General features: G+C 41.0%; 1 protein-coding gene across 2 annotated transcripts in view; it reads left to right on the top strand.

Moving 5' to 3' along the window:
• The first annotated feature begins 200 nt into the window (after nt 1-200).
• The window catches only part of LOC111138628 (aromatase), a 33,117-nt gene continuing 18,767 nt past the window's right edge, over nt 201-14,550 (top strand). Inside the window, exons 1-2 of one of the 2 annotated variants that reach the window (XM_022490663.1) lie at nt 201-353; nt 5,932-6,082. In XM_022490663.1, coding sequence (XP_022346371.1) covers nt 209-353; nt 5,932-6,082 — 296 coding nt within the window. In that variant the 5' untranslated portion in view covers nt 201-208. The remainder of the gene's footprint in view (nt 354-5,931; nt 6,083-14,550) is intronic. The other variant, XM_022490668.1, reaches the window with a different exon arrangement.

Here is a 14,550-nt window from a genome sequence, read left to right as displayed (position 1 = left end):
TTTGACTTGTAACCACAAGTTTATCTTGTCTGGGTGTCCAATCACTTTATAAAACAAATGCTGATTTCTGCACTACAGCATCCTCTGAAGAAGCAACGGGAGTCTTGGATGTAACCTTTCGGGGATTCTCTAATTTTTTTTTTTTTTTTGCGCTTCTCTAATTTCCACAGGACTTTAAGTTTTTTCTCCTGAGATCCAGGAACAAAGAATGGTTTGGGAAATGCTGAACCCAATGCATTATAACATCACCAGCATGATGCCCGAAGTCATGCCTGTGGCCACCATGCTGATGCTGTTGCTCACTGGCTTTCTTCTTTTGGTTTGGAATTATGAAGACACATCCTCAATACCAGGTGAGTCAGTCATTTAGTTCTGTAACTAAGGAGATTGTTTACTTGGGGCTCTCGGTCCATGAGGGTAAGGAAAATTTTACAAAAGGACAAAAGCAAACATGGGGAAATGTCAGAAGCCCATAGCAATGTTAGCAAATAAAAACTCAGGTGAAAAATTTTACACCAATTACCTGCACTTTTCAAATGAAAGCATTTGAAAAAAAAAAAAATCTTAGATAATCCCTTCCAGTCTGTGCTTTGCTTTGGTAAAGTAGACTTGGCAGAAGTATCCTTTCAAGTAAGTTTGAAAAAAAAAGATGGAAAAAAAAAAAAAGTAAGTTTGAGATGGGGTGAAGCAAGGTAAACCAGGAATTTTTTTTTAAATTCAAACTCATTCCAGTGTTGCTCTGGAGGTGAAAATGTCTCTGGAATGCCTTCTTTTTTTAAAGATTTTATTTTTAAGTAATCTCTACATCCAGTGTAGGGCTTGAGCTCACAACCTAGAGATCAAGAGTCATGTGCTCCTCTGACCAGCCAGGCTCCTCTGAGCCAGCCAGGCTCACCTGGAATGCTTCTTATACCCCTCTCCTTCTCCCTCTTGCTTTGCCTCATCCATGCGCTCTGCCCTCTTCCTTTTTTGAACTTATTTCCTCTCTTCATCCCACTCTTTCTTTCTCCTTCATCCCACATTTCCTCTTAGTCTTGGGGGTAGGTGTGATGGTGGTGCCACCATAAGAGTTGGCTGGGTCCTGGGCAATGGAAGAAAAATAGGGACCACTATGGTTCCCTTAGAACATCATACCCTGAAAGAATCATCAACAAGATCTGTGGATAACCAAACATAGGGTGTCATATAATTATGCAGATAACTCCAAAAGAAACTGCTACCACTCCACACTATCAGATTAATTCAGAGTTATCAGAACTATTCAAATATTTCTCTGGTGTTCAGTGAAAATTGTTCAGGGCAGGCATCAATCCCCAGTTTCATGAGATAACCAACAAGGCTTTACTTCAAGAGCATAGTCATTACGCACTTCCAAGTGCAGTGGGCCTCATCACAGAGCGACTAAATGTAGGAATGTGAAGCTGATGCCAAGTGCCCCATGTCTGGTTCTTCCAAACCTTTCCAGAGAACTGTGTGTCCTGTTGATCTGATTTAGCCTGGTGTTGTAGGGGGCTTTCATGCCCACTTAAACAGAGCACTCAGTTAATGCTGTTCTCTGCTCCCTGAGGGTTCTGAGAGAAGACTCTTTCATGGCCTTTAACTTGGGCTCCTTCCCACAACAGCCCCTTCCTCACTGGACTTCTCCCACAGTGGGCTCCCAAGTCAGGATCTGTGAATGATAGGTGAGGTGGAGAGTATTTTTTAGCAAGTCCCCCCAGACATTTATGTTGCAAGTGTTAGAAGTCGTCCCTGGATCTTTGAAAAAGGAGGTCAGGCTATGGGGGGCAAGCACAAGAACCGGCACCCCTGGAGCTTTAGATCAGGAGCCTACATGACAGCTCAGTGTGTCTACCATTCCTGCGCTGGGGACATCATGCTGTCATACACTAATTGTACTATGGTTCTCCGCCATGTCTGGAGCAGGGCCTGCATGGTGATATTAAAAAAAATCTGGGATGCCTGGGTGGCTCAGCTGCTTGAGGGTCTGACTCTTGATTTTAACTCAGTTCATGACCTCGGGGTCATGAGATAGAGCCCGCCTGGCCCGCACTGGGCACCATGCTAGGCTTGGAGCCTGCTTAAGATTCTCTCTCTCCTTCTCCCTCTGTACCATGACCCCCAGCTAAAAAAAAAATAAATAAAATAAAAATTTAAAAAACCTTCCCAAGTGATTTTTTTCATTAGCAGTCAGAATTGAGAGCCATAGATATGAGCCCAACCCCTTCACTTGACAGAAGGGGAAACTGAGCCCCAGAGAAGTGAACGGCCTTACCCAAACAATTATGAGAAATAAACCACTGAGTTCAAACCCTTCAGTGAGGGGTTAAAGCCCCCAAAAAGGAAATGGCTTGTCAGTATCTCAGCTTGAAAGGAAGTGGGAGTTGAGGGGCAGGGGTGTAACCAGGAATTCCTAAATTTCAGCTTAGTGATCATTTTGCTAGCCGGGAATCTTCTAGTCCCATGCTTTCCCTTAGGAAATGTGAGCTCTGGTCAGAATCCACTCATGACACAGACTAAGGTCCCATGGTGCCCAGCGGGGGAAGGAAAAGTGGGAAAATTGGCTTTGTTGGGGTGGTTCTTCCTGAACTCCTTTTGGTAGTTTCCTCAAATCACTGGTTCTCTGGGTTCTTGGTTTTACAGGTTTGGGGGAAGCTTAGGGTCAGGGAAAGTCAAGGGGATTAAGAAGGTGTAATAATTTAAAAACACTTAAGTTAGTTACAATTTACAAAGCAGTTTCACATTCATTTTTCTCTTGTGATCCTCATAGCACTCTGGTGAGGTAGGTGTGTTTATGCCTATTTTGCAGATAAAGAAACAGATTAAAGAGGGTCAATGGTGCGTAGCTAGTAAGCGATGAAACTGGAACTCAGAGCTAAGTCTCTTGAGCCATCCCTGAACCTGCATCTGGGTCCACTTCCCCAGAGCCTCTCTCTGCCCTGGGCACCATGTCCCCAGAGGATGGCACTGGGAAAAGGACATGGCCACACATTTCCCTTTCTCCCACTAAGAAAAGTGCACAAATAAATATATCACCACAACACAAGACAAGAAACAGGGTGTTAGCATCCCAGAAACTTCTCTTGGGCCTCCTCTCTCACTTCCAGAGATAAACATTCTTCTGTCTTGTGATAATCACTCCCTTGCTTTTTATAATTTTGCCACCTAATCTCATATCCCCAAATAATACAGATTAATTTTGCCTGTTACTTTTAACTGTTTTAGCAATTAAGTCCTATGTTACTTCTATATTCTTCTTTTGCTCAGTATTGTGTTTGGAAACTTCATCCACATTGTGACATGCCACTATAGCTCGCATGGTATGCAGTAGCACACACATCTCATGGTTTAGTTACTGATGATACTGTTCTCAAACTGGCTCCAGTTTGAGACTATTGTGAGCAGTGCTGCTATGGACCTTCCCATGCACAGGTTTCTCTGGGGCGTACATATAGCCTGGAATGCAACACCTTCTGCATTAGGACAGTGGGTGAGAAGTCCCAGCTGTTGGCTTCCGGGAGGCTATTTCTGCACAAACACGCAGTGTAGTATTCATTGCTCCTCTTTGGGTATGGAAGAGCCTCCCGAAATCACTGCAGGCCTAGATCAGCCTTCCCAAATCCGACAGGCGGAGAGCAGCTTAAGGTGATTGCAAACAAAGTATTTCCTAAATATCATACCAAAGTCTCTCCCCTCCTAGAACAGTCTTTTCTCAGATGGAGGATTTAAGATATACATGTAAATGAAAGGGTCACACTGTGTTATAATAATTCAATATTGTACTTTCTCCTCACATACTCTCCTCTCCTGGCCGGGACTCTGATGGGAACCTAGTTATGCATATCGCTCATCTCTGGCCTCTGACTTGTAGCTAGGGTCTTTACCTAGCAAAGTCTCAGTAAGTTGTTTGTTGGATGACTTAAGCTGACACGTGACTGATCACTAGGGACCCCAGACTCGGATTCTCCTCTGGTTAGAACATTCAGGTTTTCAACCTCAGCAAAGCTCATTGTCATCTCCCTTTTTCAGTGGATAGAGATCTGCACTGTCATATTTTAAACTCGAATGGTGGTTCCCTAATATTAAAACTATCTACATGGCACCCAACTGTTAGATTATAAAAAGGAAGAGTGCAGCTTTTCATTTGTATGTCTTTGTACCTCGTGGGCCTAGCATATTAAGTAAGTAAATGTTTGTTGAATGAATCTATTTTCAAATAGCCAGATGTCTGACCTCCCGTGGACTAAATGTACATGACACAACAATATTTTTCCATTTTATCAAAATGTAAATACTACCTAAAATACTCTAAATGAGGATGACACTTAAAACTTCATCCTTTACATTATACACCCATTTCTAATTAATTTAAAAAATTCACCAGGGAACACTTACTACACATCTACAATGTTTCAAGCTGTAAACACCAGCAGAGTAGTTTATTGTTACGTACATTTTAGTTGATTAGAGATCTATATATCTGATGACCTTTAAGGAAATACATATTCAAATTTGCTTTTTTCAATCTTTTAAAGAACTTAATGAAATTATTTAATATAAAGTCAGTCATCTTCTTATAATACAGTATTATCAGAACAATCAGAAGATTAAGAAGAACCTTTTGAAAATGTTTTGATTCTATAGATACTACCAAAGACCTTCACTTCAAAGATTTTATTTATTTATTTGTCAGAGAGAAAGAGAGAGAGTGAGCACAAGCAGGGGGAGCAGCAGGCAGAAGGAGAAACAAACTCCCTGCTGAGCAAGGAGCCCGATGCTGAACTCAATCCCAGGACCCTGGGATCATGACCTGAGCTGAAGGCAGACACTTAACGACTGAGCCACCCAGGCGTCCTAAAAGACCTTCACTCTAAAGAAAAAAACCTGACAGTCTTATCCCCATTAATCCAGCGATTGCAAAAGACTAAATCGTATTTGCCAAATTTGGGAATTAAGATCTAATTTAGATAATTTAAGCAGAATTAAGATCTAATTTAGATAATTTAAGCAGAAGCTTAGATTATCCAGATTTATTTACACAGTGCTTGCCCCTGGAATGAGAATACTGTCTCAAACCATTGTGCATGTTGGTTTCCTATTTTACTACTGGAATGGAATTAAAGGAGAAAGATTTGATGTAGAAAAGCTACTATTCCCAGGAAAACTCCTAAAACCATTCCAAGAAGTTTCTGTCTAACTTTTTACTGCCACCAGTAAAATCAAGCTAGCAAGTTTGTTCTCTGGTCTAAGCAATAGCAAATTTCTCCATTTTTAATGTAAGCAAGGACATGAACAGTCACTTCTCTTGAGTAAAACCACATCACTGGACCAAATTCTAGTCCAGACTCTAATTGGACTCATTGACTAATTCCTCAATGCTTAGCTGTATTATTTGCATAATGAAATTTAGCTTAGGATTCTTCTCTCAAACGGAATCCTTTTTGAAGGAAAAAAAAATGAATGGTTAAAAAAAAATGAATGGTTAAAAAGTTTACACCAAAACTACAATCTAATTTTAACCCACCCATTCCATCAGCTGGGCATTCAAATCGAAAGTTTTCAGACAAAACTAGACAGCCAAACAGATCAGTCAGCTTGTCGCATGTCCTGGTCTCCGTGCTTGGAACTAGATGGACTGACTGACTTGTATTTAAAACTCACTGACATTGTTTAACATGGCAAGAAAATAGTAGACCCCTACCCTGGTTCATTCAGGTCAAAATGATGGAGACCAAATGGAACTACTGTGGTATAGACACTGAACTACTCTTTTTTCATGTTAAGCTTGTTTCTTTGTTTAGTGATTCACAGATATACACTGGAAGATATCAAAGACCTTTCAGATATAAAAGAACACAAGCAGAAATAACATAAAGCGGTTGCTCTTTTTTGGTGTCTGCTAAAATGCTGACTGTGGTCTGATGACTCTTCTAGGTCCTGGCTATTGTATGGGGATCGGGCCCCTCATTTCCCACTGCAGGTTCCTGTGGATGGGCATCGGCAGTGCCTGCAACTACTACAACAAGATGTATGGAGAGTTCATGAGAGTCTGGATATGTGGAGAGGAAACACTCGTTATTAGCAAGTGAGTCTGTTATAATCAGAGACAAATTTTTAAAACCAAGGCTGTGTTTTTCCTATTAAGTAACAAACTTATTTTGATATCTTGACGCTTTTGTTGCTAAGGCTGTGTTTTTACTTCCCAGGTAAAAAAAAAAAAAATCTAATCCTATATAGAAGTGGAATGCTTGAGTTTTGCCTAAACCCAAAGGTACATAGATAAAGAACTCTGGAAAGCTGGGAAACTATTTGAAATTTCTCTGAGCAGTGAATGGAAACTTAGAATCCAAAGGATTTGAGTTTGACAAGACATACTTTAGGGAGAGGCATTATCTTTTCTGCTTTCCTAAGATTTTGGTCTAATTGCTGTAAGCAAGCAGTTAAAACAAAATAAAACCAAACCCTCGAGAGAAAGGAATCTGCATCAATTTGCTAATGTGCTTCTAATGGCAGGCTCTGGAGCACCTCTAGAAGCGGAAACAGTAGAAAAAGATGTCTTTTTTTTTTTTAATTTTTTTTTTTTAATTTATTTGACAAAGATCGCAAGTTGGCAGAGAGGCAGGCAGAGAGAGAGGGGGAAGCAGGCTCCCCGCTGAGCAGAGAGCCCGACATGGGGCTTGATCCCAGGACCCTGGGATCATGACCTGAGCCGAAGGCAGAGGCCTTAACCCACTGAGCCACCCAGACGACCTGGAAAAAGATGTCATTCTTATGCTCCTATTCTATTTATGACTGTTGTCCAGTGTCTCAGCTGAGTGACCTTAAATAAATCAGGAATATTTCTTATTTTTAAAAAATGATTTGTTATATTTTCTGGATAAATTTAGCAGATTGAATTCATCCGGGGTTAATCAAATAGGCATTGACTGTAGAGATCTAGCTTTGTGAAATACTAGTTTTCTTATTTACTGATCATAGAAAATAGAGAGCACATTCCACTAGACTTTCAGCTATCTTCACTGGATATTTCACAATGTTATACTCCAACACTGTGTCATTGATAAGTTTTTATATTCCCTGACAGTAAAACTAGGGTTTTACTGATCCATTAGAATTTTTGTCCAGATATATAAACTGTTACTCAGAAGTAAGTGAAGCATTTCTGGAAACTACAGTGATTTCTTTCAAGCCAAGACTACATGCATTATTTCATAAAATACCATGGTAATCTCAAAGGTCAATTCTTTGAACCAAATAACACAGAAGGGAGTGGGGACCAATAATTATTGTTGGGTTTACTTCTCTGGGCTACTCTGGTCAGCCAGGATATAGGTTTTAGAAATTAATACTTTACATTAGCAATGGCCTACAGTCTTGAAATGTCTCAAAATGTCCTCAAAATGTCTCAAAATGTCCTGGGACTGATGACACAAGGGCTTCGGGGCTTGGGATGTTTGGCCCTGTTCTTTCATCCACCGGCATAGCTAGTTGGCTTCCAGCCCTTCTCAGCAGACAGGTGAAGTGACCCGCAGGGTATTTAACCTACAGCTCAGGACGTAAAGCAGTGGTTCTCACCCAGGCTGCACATTAAAGTCACCCAGGGAGCTTTTAAACATCCCAATGCCCAGGGCACACCCCAGCTTTCAGAATCTCTTGAGGGGGGGGTGGAACCTGGGCAACAGGTATTTGTAGAGCTCCCCAAGTAATGCCAATGTGCTGCAGAGTCTGAGGCAGGAGAACAGGTAAGCAGCTGCTAGCACCAGGGGACCTTGCCTTGGGGTTGGGCAGCAGCTAAGCAGGGTTGGAGTGCTTTCCTCTGATCAACTTACCCTTCAGTCTAGCTCAAGTGGTGGTAGTATAAGATAAGAACTGGAGTGAAGAATGGGACAAAGGACCAGAGGACCAGAACACATACTACACATTTGGATCACAAGATCCAATCCTGGAAGCCCAAAGCCATTCCTGAAGTAGGATCCTTCAGTGACAGTGCAAGGTGGCATCGGACTGCTCTCCTGTCTTCATTAAGAAAGTCACCTTCGCGACCCTGACCAATTCAGATGCTGATTCATGCTCTAGATGAGTACACAACCCATCCCGCCCTTCCCCCAGCTCTCCCAGTTCTCTCCTCATCCTGCCCTCACAGGCTCTTCACTGGTTGGAGTCTTTGTGTTCTCTTTAATTGCCTCTGAACCGCTCAATTTTGTTGTTAAGGGCTGAGCTCCCTGCAGGAATAGGACATGTTTGTCCCCATCTCCTCCCCTTGCCTGTTCTTCAGGTCCCTTCCAGAACTACCCGTGCCTCTTGAAAATACCCCACTGGACCTCAGAAAGCTTTTTATTTTTAGTTGAGTAGTTTGCCAGGTTTTTTCTTTTGAAAAGTTTAAGATCTGCAGTCATTACAACTGAGTAGAGATTATGGTCCAACTTTCCCTACCAACATCATCCCAAAGTGGTGGGGGCTACAGAACTTCACAGGCAGGGGACAGAGGGGGTTTGGGGGGGTGGGGCGGGAAGGTCAGGCTAGAGTGCTGCCAGGATGTTGCCTGAGCAGCTGGGAGTTTTGGGAGAAAGTTCATCTCATCATCAGTAGATGAGGCAGGTGAGCTCTTAAGGGTCTACAGATACTGTACATGACACTGTGTGTTGTGTGTATATACTAGTTTTAGTAACGAATAAAAAAAAAAGACTATAGGTAGCATCCATTAAAGAGAGTTAGCAATTAACATACTAATTAGGGTTATTTTTGCATACTTGTTAGTAATTAACATACTAATTAGGATTATATTTGTATATCTGTTTTAATCATGTGTACATTTATAGGGAATGCATTCATGTATTCTTTCAACATACATTTATTGAGAATTTACTATATATTAAGCACTGGATGATCCTAACATATAATTATTATTGGCTCCCATTCACTAAATAAATATTTATTGAGAACTTAACTATGTACATGGGATGTCATGAGCAGATCAGTCAAATATCCTTACTCTCGTGGAGAAGTATATTGTTGTGTTGTTAATATACCAACAACAGATGAGTAAAACATATAGTATAGGAGTAGAGTGACCTAATGTCTTGGTATGCCTGGGACTAGGGGGTTTCACAGGATGTGGGACTTTTAATGCTAAAACTGGGACAGTCCCAAGCAAACCAAGGTGGTTGCTCATCAGGTAGATATGAGCTATATAGGAGACTAAAGTGGGGAGGACCAGTTGCAGGCAGTTAAGAATGGCCTCACTGAGAAGATAGCATTTGAATAAAGACCTAAAGGAAGTGAGGGAGTGAGTCATGCAGAGATGTAGAGGAAAAGCATTCTGGATGAAAGGAAGAACAAGTGCAAAGTCACTGAGGTGGGAGCCTGTCTGAAATATTCAAGGAACACCAAGGATACCAGTGTGGCTACAGGAAGAATAGTGGTGATGACATTAGAGAGGTATTAAGATACCCAGTCATGCTGGGCCTTGTTGGCCGTTGTAACAACTCTGAATTTTATCCTGCATGAGATGGGAAGCCTTTGAAGAGTTTGAGCAGAAGAGTGACATATCTGACTCATTCATGTTTCAGCACATTCCTGGCTTCTCTACCCACATTTTACTTCCATTCTACCTACATTCTTTAAGAATAGGTGCTAAAGGAACAAGGATGAATGTACGGAGAGCAGTTATGCAAGAGAGGGTAGCTGGTCCACGTCAGCACAGTAGAAGTGATAGGATGAGAGGTGAAATTCTAAGCATATTTTGAGGGCAAAGCCAGTAAGGTGTTAAGAGATTGGAAGTTGGGTGTAAGAATCAAGGTGACAGCATAATTTCTGCCTCTAGTACCTAGAAAAATGCAGGTATCATTACCTCAGATAAGTGGAGCAAGTGTGGGATGGGGAGAAATAAGGATTCCATTTGGGATATTTTGACTTGACATGCCTAGTAGACAGCTGAGTGGGATGTTGTAAAAGAAGGTTTGTGTCTTTAGACCACCCCCCTCCCATCTCACAACCATAATCAGAAACTAGAAAAGGAGGCTGAGAAGGACAGCCAAAGAAGGGAAAACCAGAAGCATGCACAGGTCTGAAAGCCAGGTGATGAATGCAAATCAGAAGGGATGGAATTGTCAACCATGCCAGAGAGTGCCTGGTGAATAGGAGATTTGAGTGTTGCATTTAGCAAAAGGGAGGTCATGGGTGACCTTGAAAAGAGCAGTTTCAATGGAGTGCTGGGGGCAAAAGTAGGACTATAGTACAGAAAGAGGGGAAAGAATTACAGACAGCAGATGTAGACAACTGTTCCAAGGAGTTTGTCTTAAAGGCAGCAGAGAAATGGGACAAAGAAATAGAAAGGATGTATGGTCAAAGGAGCCTTTGTTAAGATAGGAGAATTTACAAAGTGTGTGTTGAGATGGCAATAATGGATTACAAAGCAAAGTTGTTGATGGAAGAGAAAGGGGTGTGCTAGGTGAGATGGCAAGGGGGTCCAAGTGACGAGTAGAGTTGGTCTTGAATAGGGACATGGAAGTTCACCCACAGTAAGTTTAGGAAGTCTGAAAATATGAGCACAGATCCTAATAGTTGGAGCTTGCAGAGATTCTAGTTTCTTCTTTTTCTTCAGTAAAATAGGAAATAAAGTCTTTAGCTGAGACTGAGGAAGTAGAGTATTTGAGGAGCAAGAAGTCGGGCTGTAATAGTCATCTAGAACAGTGGCAGTGAAGGGACTTGAGGAAATGGAGAATTGCCAGCTGCGCTAAGGATCCACTTGAATTTAACTGGGACCTGTGTGTGTGTGTGTGTGTGTGTGTGTGTGTGTGTACATGTGCATGTGCGGTTTTTACCCCAGGCACATTCAGCTGTCAGGGGTAAGCACAGAGTAAGCTAAGAGTTGGATTTAGCCAGGGGTGAATTTTTACCAGGCAAGTATGACAAAGTAAGGAGAGGGTCAAGGGAGTTGAGAATGCATGGGAAGAGAGTGATTTTAATGATTGACAATAAAATATTTTTCCAATTTTTTATTAAGTAAATGTTCAAATGAATAGGAAAGCTGAAAGAGCAGTTCTCTCATTCCCTGCCCCACGTGACATTGACCTTCTCAAGAGACCAAGTCAATTGTCTTATGGGATGTTCTGCATTTCCAAATTTCTCTCATTACATTATGGTGTCACTTAACATACTCCCCTATTCCCTGTATTTCTTATAAACTGAAAATTATGGCTTAAGGCTCAGTTTCATTCAGGTTAAACACTTTTGTAACGATACCTCCTTGGCAATATTGGGCACTTCATACTGCATCCCATCAAGAGACAAGAAAATGTTGTCCCACTATCAGGGATGTTAAATGTGATCACTGGGTAGGGTAGTTACAGGCAGATCTCTCTATTATAAAAATTGTTTTTCTCTTGCATGATTCCACTATTTAAGCTGGATAAGTGAGACTATTAGAGGGGCAAAGGACAGGGGAAAGGCAATGGGATCAACAGACTGTAAGTCTCAAGCACAAAACAGGTCTACACAGGCAAGTGTTTTTAACTGTTTGGTACCAATTATTCCATTAGTTTCTCTTCCATATGTTCAGTACTCATCATTCCTGAACCTGGCACAGAGGCATGAGCGTGAGTCCTTTTTTTTTTTTAAGATTGTATTTTTAATTTTTTTTTATTTTTTTGAAGATTTTCTTTTTAAGTAACCTCTATACCCAACACAGGTCTCAAACTCACAACCCCAAGATCAAGAGTCCTGTGCTCCATCAACGAGCCAGCCAGGTGCCCCTATGTGAGTCCTTTAAATTCAGAACTGAAGGTGGCTTCCTCCTCAATACCTAAGAACTTACTCTGGCTACTTTTCATTTTGAATAGACAATAGGTTTGCCATCTTTGACAATGTCTTTTGACTTTAGTCATGTTTAAAGAAGAATAATGAAGGGGAAAGGGGGATATAGGCTTCCACTTATGGAATGAATAAGTCACAAGGATGAAGGTACAAGACAGGAATACAGTCAAAGGTGTTGTAATAGCACTGTATGGTGACAGATAGCAGCTGTGCTTGTGGTGAGCACAGCATAATGTATAAACTGGTTGAATGACAACCTTTTACTTCTGAAACTAACGTAACACTGTGTCAACTATATTCAAATAAGGAAGAAAGAAAAGAAAAGAAAAAAAGAAAAAGAGAGAAAGAGGAAGAGAAGAAGGACGGAAGGATGGGGGGGGAGGGAGAAAGGGAAGGAGGGAGGGAGGGAAGAGAGGAAGGAAGGATAATGACCTCATTTACCATCCAGTTTACACTACCCACTACCCCTCCTGAGCCTGGGGATTCCCTTAGTCTCTCTTGAGTGGTAAGAAGTCCTTACTCTCCCAGTCAGTATAACATCTCCTTTAACTGGTATTACAGGCTAGCCCACAAGGCTGGAGCAAGGTCTCTACTATTTTCGGAATGTCCTGAGAGCTCTGGGCTGGAGTCCTTAGTTCTTCACCAACTTTCTTTTCTTCACTTTCTTGATTTATTCTGGTTAGATAAAGCCAGCCTACTTTTGATCAAAGACTTGGTTTTACTTTATTTTTTTTCCATTCTGACATTCTTTTTTTTTTTAATCATTTTTTTTAATTTATTTTCAGCATAACAGTATTCATTGTTTTTGTACCACACCCAGTGCTCCATGCAGTCCGTGCCCTCTCTAATACCCACCACCTGGTTCCCCCAACCTCCCACCCCCCACCTCTTCAAACCCTTCAGATTGTTTTTCAGAGTCCATAGTCTCTCATTGTTCACCTCCTTGGTTTTACATTGCTCACCTGCAGCCGGTCTTCTCCCTCAAGGTCTCTCACTTCTGTCTTCGTCCCTTGCCAAGTCCCAGCCTCCGACTCAAAGAAATCACTGAGTTGTTGGCGCCCCCTAAAGAACACATTTATGTCTGAAGTTAGCTCTTTAGTAACTACACTTTTAGCAGGATTTAAGTCTGGAGTCTCTTGTTCTTTTTTTAAAATTGATTAGTAATTTTTCAAAGTAAATGGACAGGTTAATGTGGTTAAATGCAAAAAGTAAATGTGGTTAAATGCAGTATATAAAAAATAGTGTTCTGCTTTACCTCTGAACACTTAAAAATTTTAGATATGAATTTGTGAATACAGAATGTACAAATCACTTACTTTCTGTTGTCAGTATAGACTAAGGTAGGGGGAGGTAAAAGAAGCTAAAGTCCTGAAATCTATTAATAAGATTTTCAGTCCTCTCATAGCATGATTTTTATATACAGGACAAAGTTTTAGCTATTTGCCAGTCAAATTAATTCCCTAGAATATAAACAGAAGCATCTGGATTTTTGTTTTTATTTTTGTCGCTAGGGAGAGAAAAAACTTGTGCAAAACACAGGGATCATTTGATAAATATATCCAGAATCGAGAGAACATTTGACTTAATAGAGAGTGTTTTGATTTGAAAATAAGAATTTGTTTCCTTAAAGAAATTATCTAGTACATAATTTATTCATAAAATAATTGTTTTCGTTTTTTCACACTGACATTATTTCAGGGTCTTTCTTTTAAAATTTAAATAGGACTACGGAACCATCATAAATGTGAGGATTTGGCTATTTCTTAGCCCGCAGCCTGATCTATTTAATCAGAGCCCCCAGCTCCTTTGGCCCAATGCCTTCTTTGGGAATGTGTTTTCACAAGCACTAACTGAACAACCTCATTAAGGCAAAGTCATCCTTTTAGGAACCAAGTATCAACTTTAAGAGGGAAGAGCAAGTAGTAATATGGCCACTCCAGCCCAGTGTAGGAACCAGGTACATACACTATAATGGCCACTCCCATCTCTCAGGGTTATGTGTTCAGAAACTTCCCATAGTAAGAGAATTTGCAGTTGAAAAACAAAATTTCAGTGGAAAAGTGGAGAGGAAGAACCGCAGTCACAATGAACACATGAAAACTTGTATAAATATTAAGGTCACCCAAATAGAAAAAAAATAACAACAGCGTCTAAAATGTAACACAGGTGATATTTTATGTATTTTGATTTTGTACATTTAAGGCACCATGCTGTTAGGTGTTTTTTTCCCCCCGCTACCCCTCCCACACCAGAAAGCTGCCCAGGTTCTCCCTCCTTTGCAGTAGCAGAGAGACATTTATAGATATACTTTGCTTTCTTGCAATAATGTGCCCGTTTTCTTCCTATTCCTCTGCTCAAATGTTTAGTTCCTTTCTAATTTTGTGATCTCTTTCTCTGAACTCCAATCTGGTCTCAGAGACATGGAGTAATTTATAATCCCCAGGTGAAAAAAAGCTTTGGGAGATCTATTTGAACTTACCTGGCAGACCTGAGTAGTTTAGTTCTTAAGCCCCAAGTTTAAGAGTTATGTCACTTGGGGTTTGCCTGAAATCCCCACCAGAGCATACACAGCTAAGTGACATTTATACATGGCCTGGCTCTGGCACTGTTAACACGGCCAAAAGCCAGACTCCTGACAGTTTACCCTGCCTCCACTTTCTTCACACCTCCCATGGTTGCATGCCAAAAACCTCTATTCCTCCTCTGCTCATCATTCTGCCTCCTCTTTTTAATTCCCAA

Source organism: Enhydra lutris, unplaced genomic scaffold (assembly GCF_002288905.1).
Source record: "Enhydra lutris kenyoni isolate GAN:26980312 unplaced genomic scaffold, ASM228890v2 scaffoldscaffold4, whole genome shotgun sequence".
NCBI classification, from domain to species: domain Eukaryota; kingdom Metazoa; phylum Chordata; class Mammalia; order Carnivora; family Mustelidae; genus Enhydra; species Enhydra lutris.
The sequence above is the reverse complement of the archived record's forward strand: the minus strand, read 5'-3'. Positions and strand labels throughout refer to the sequence as shown.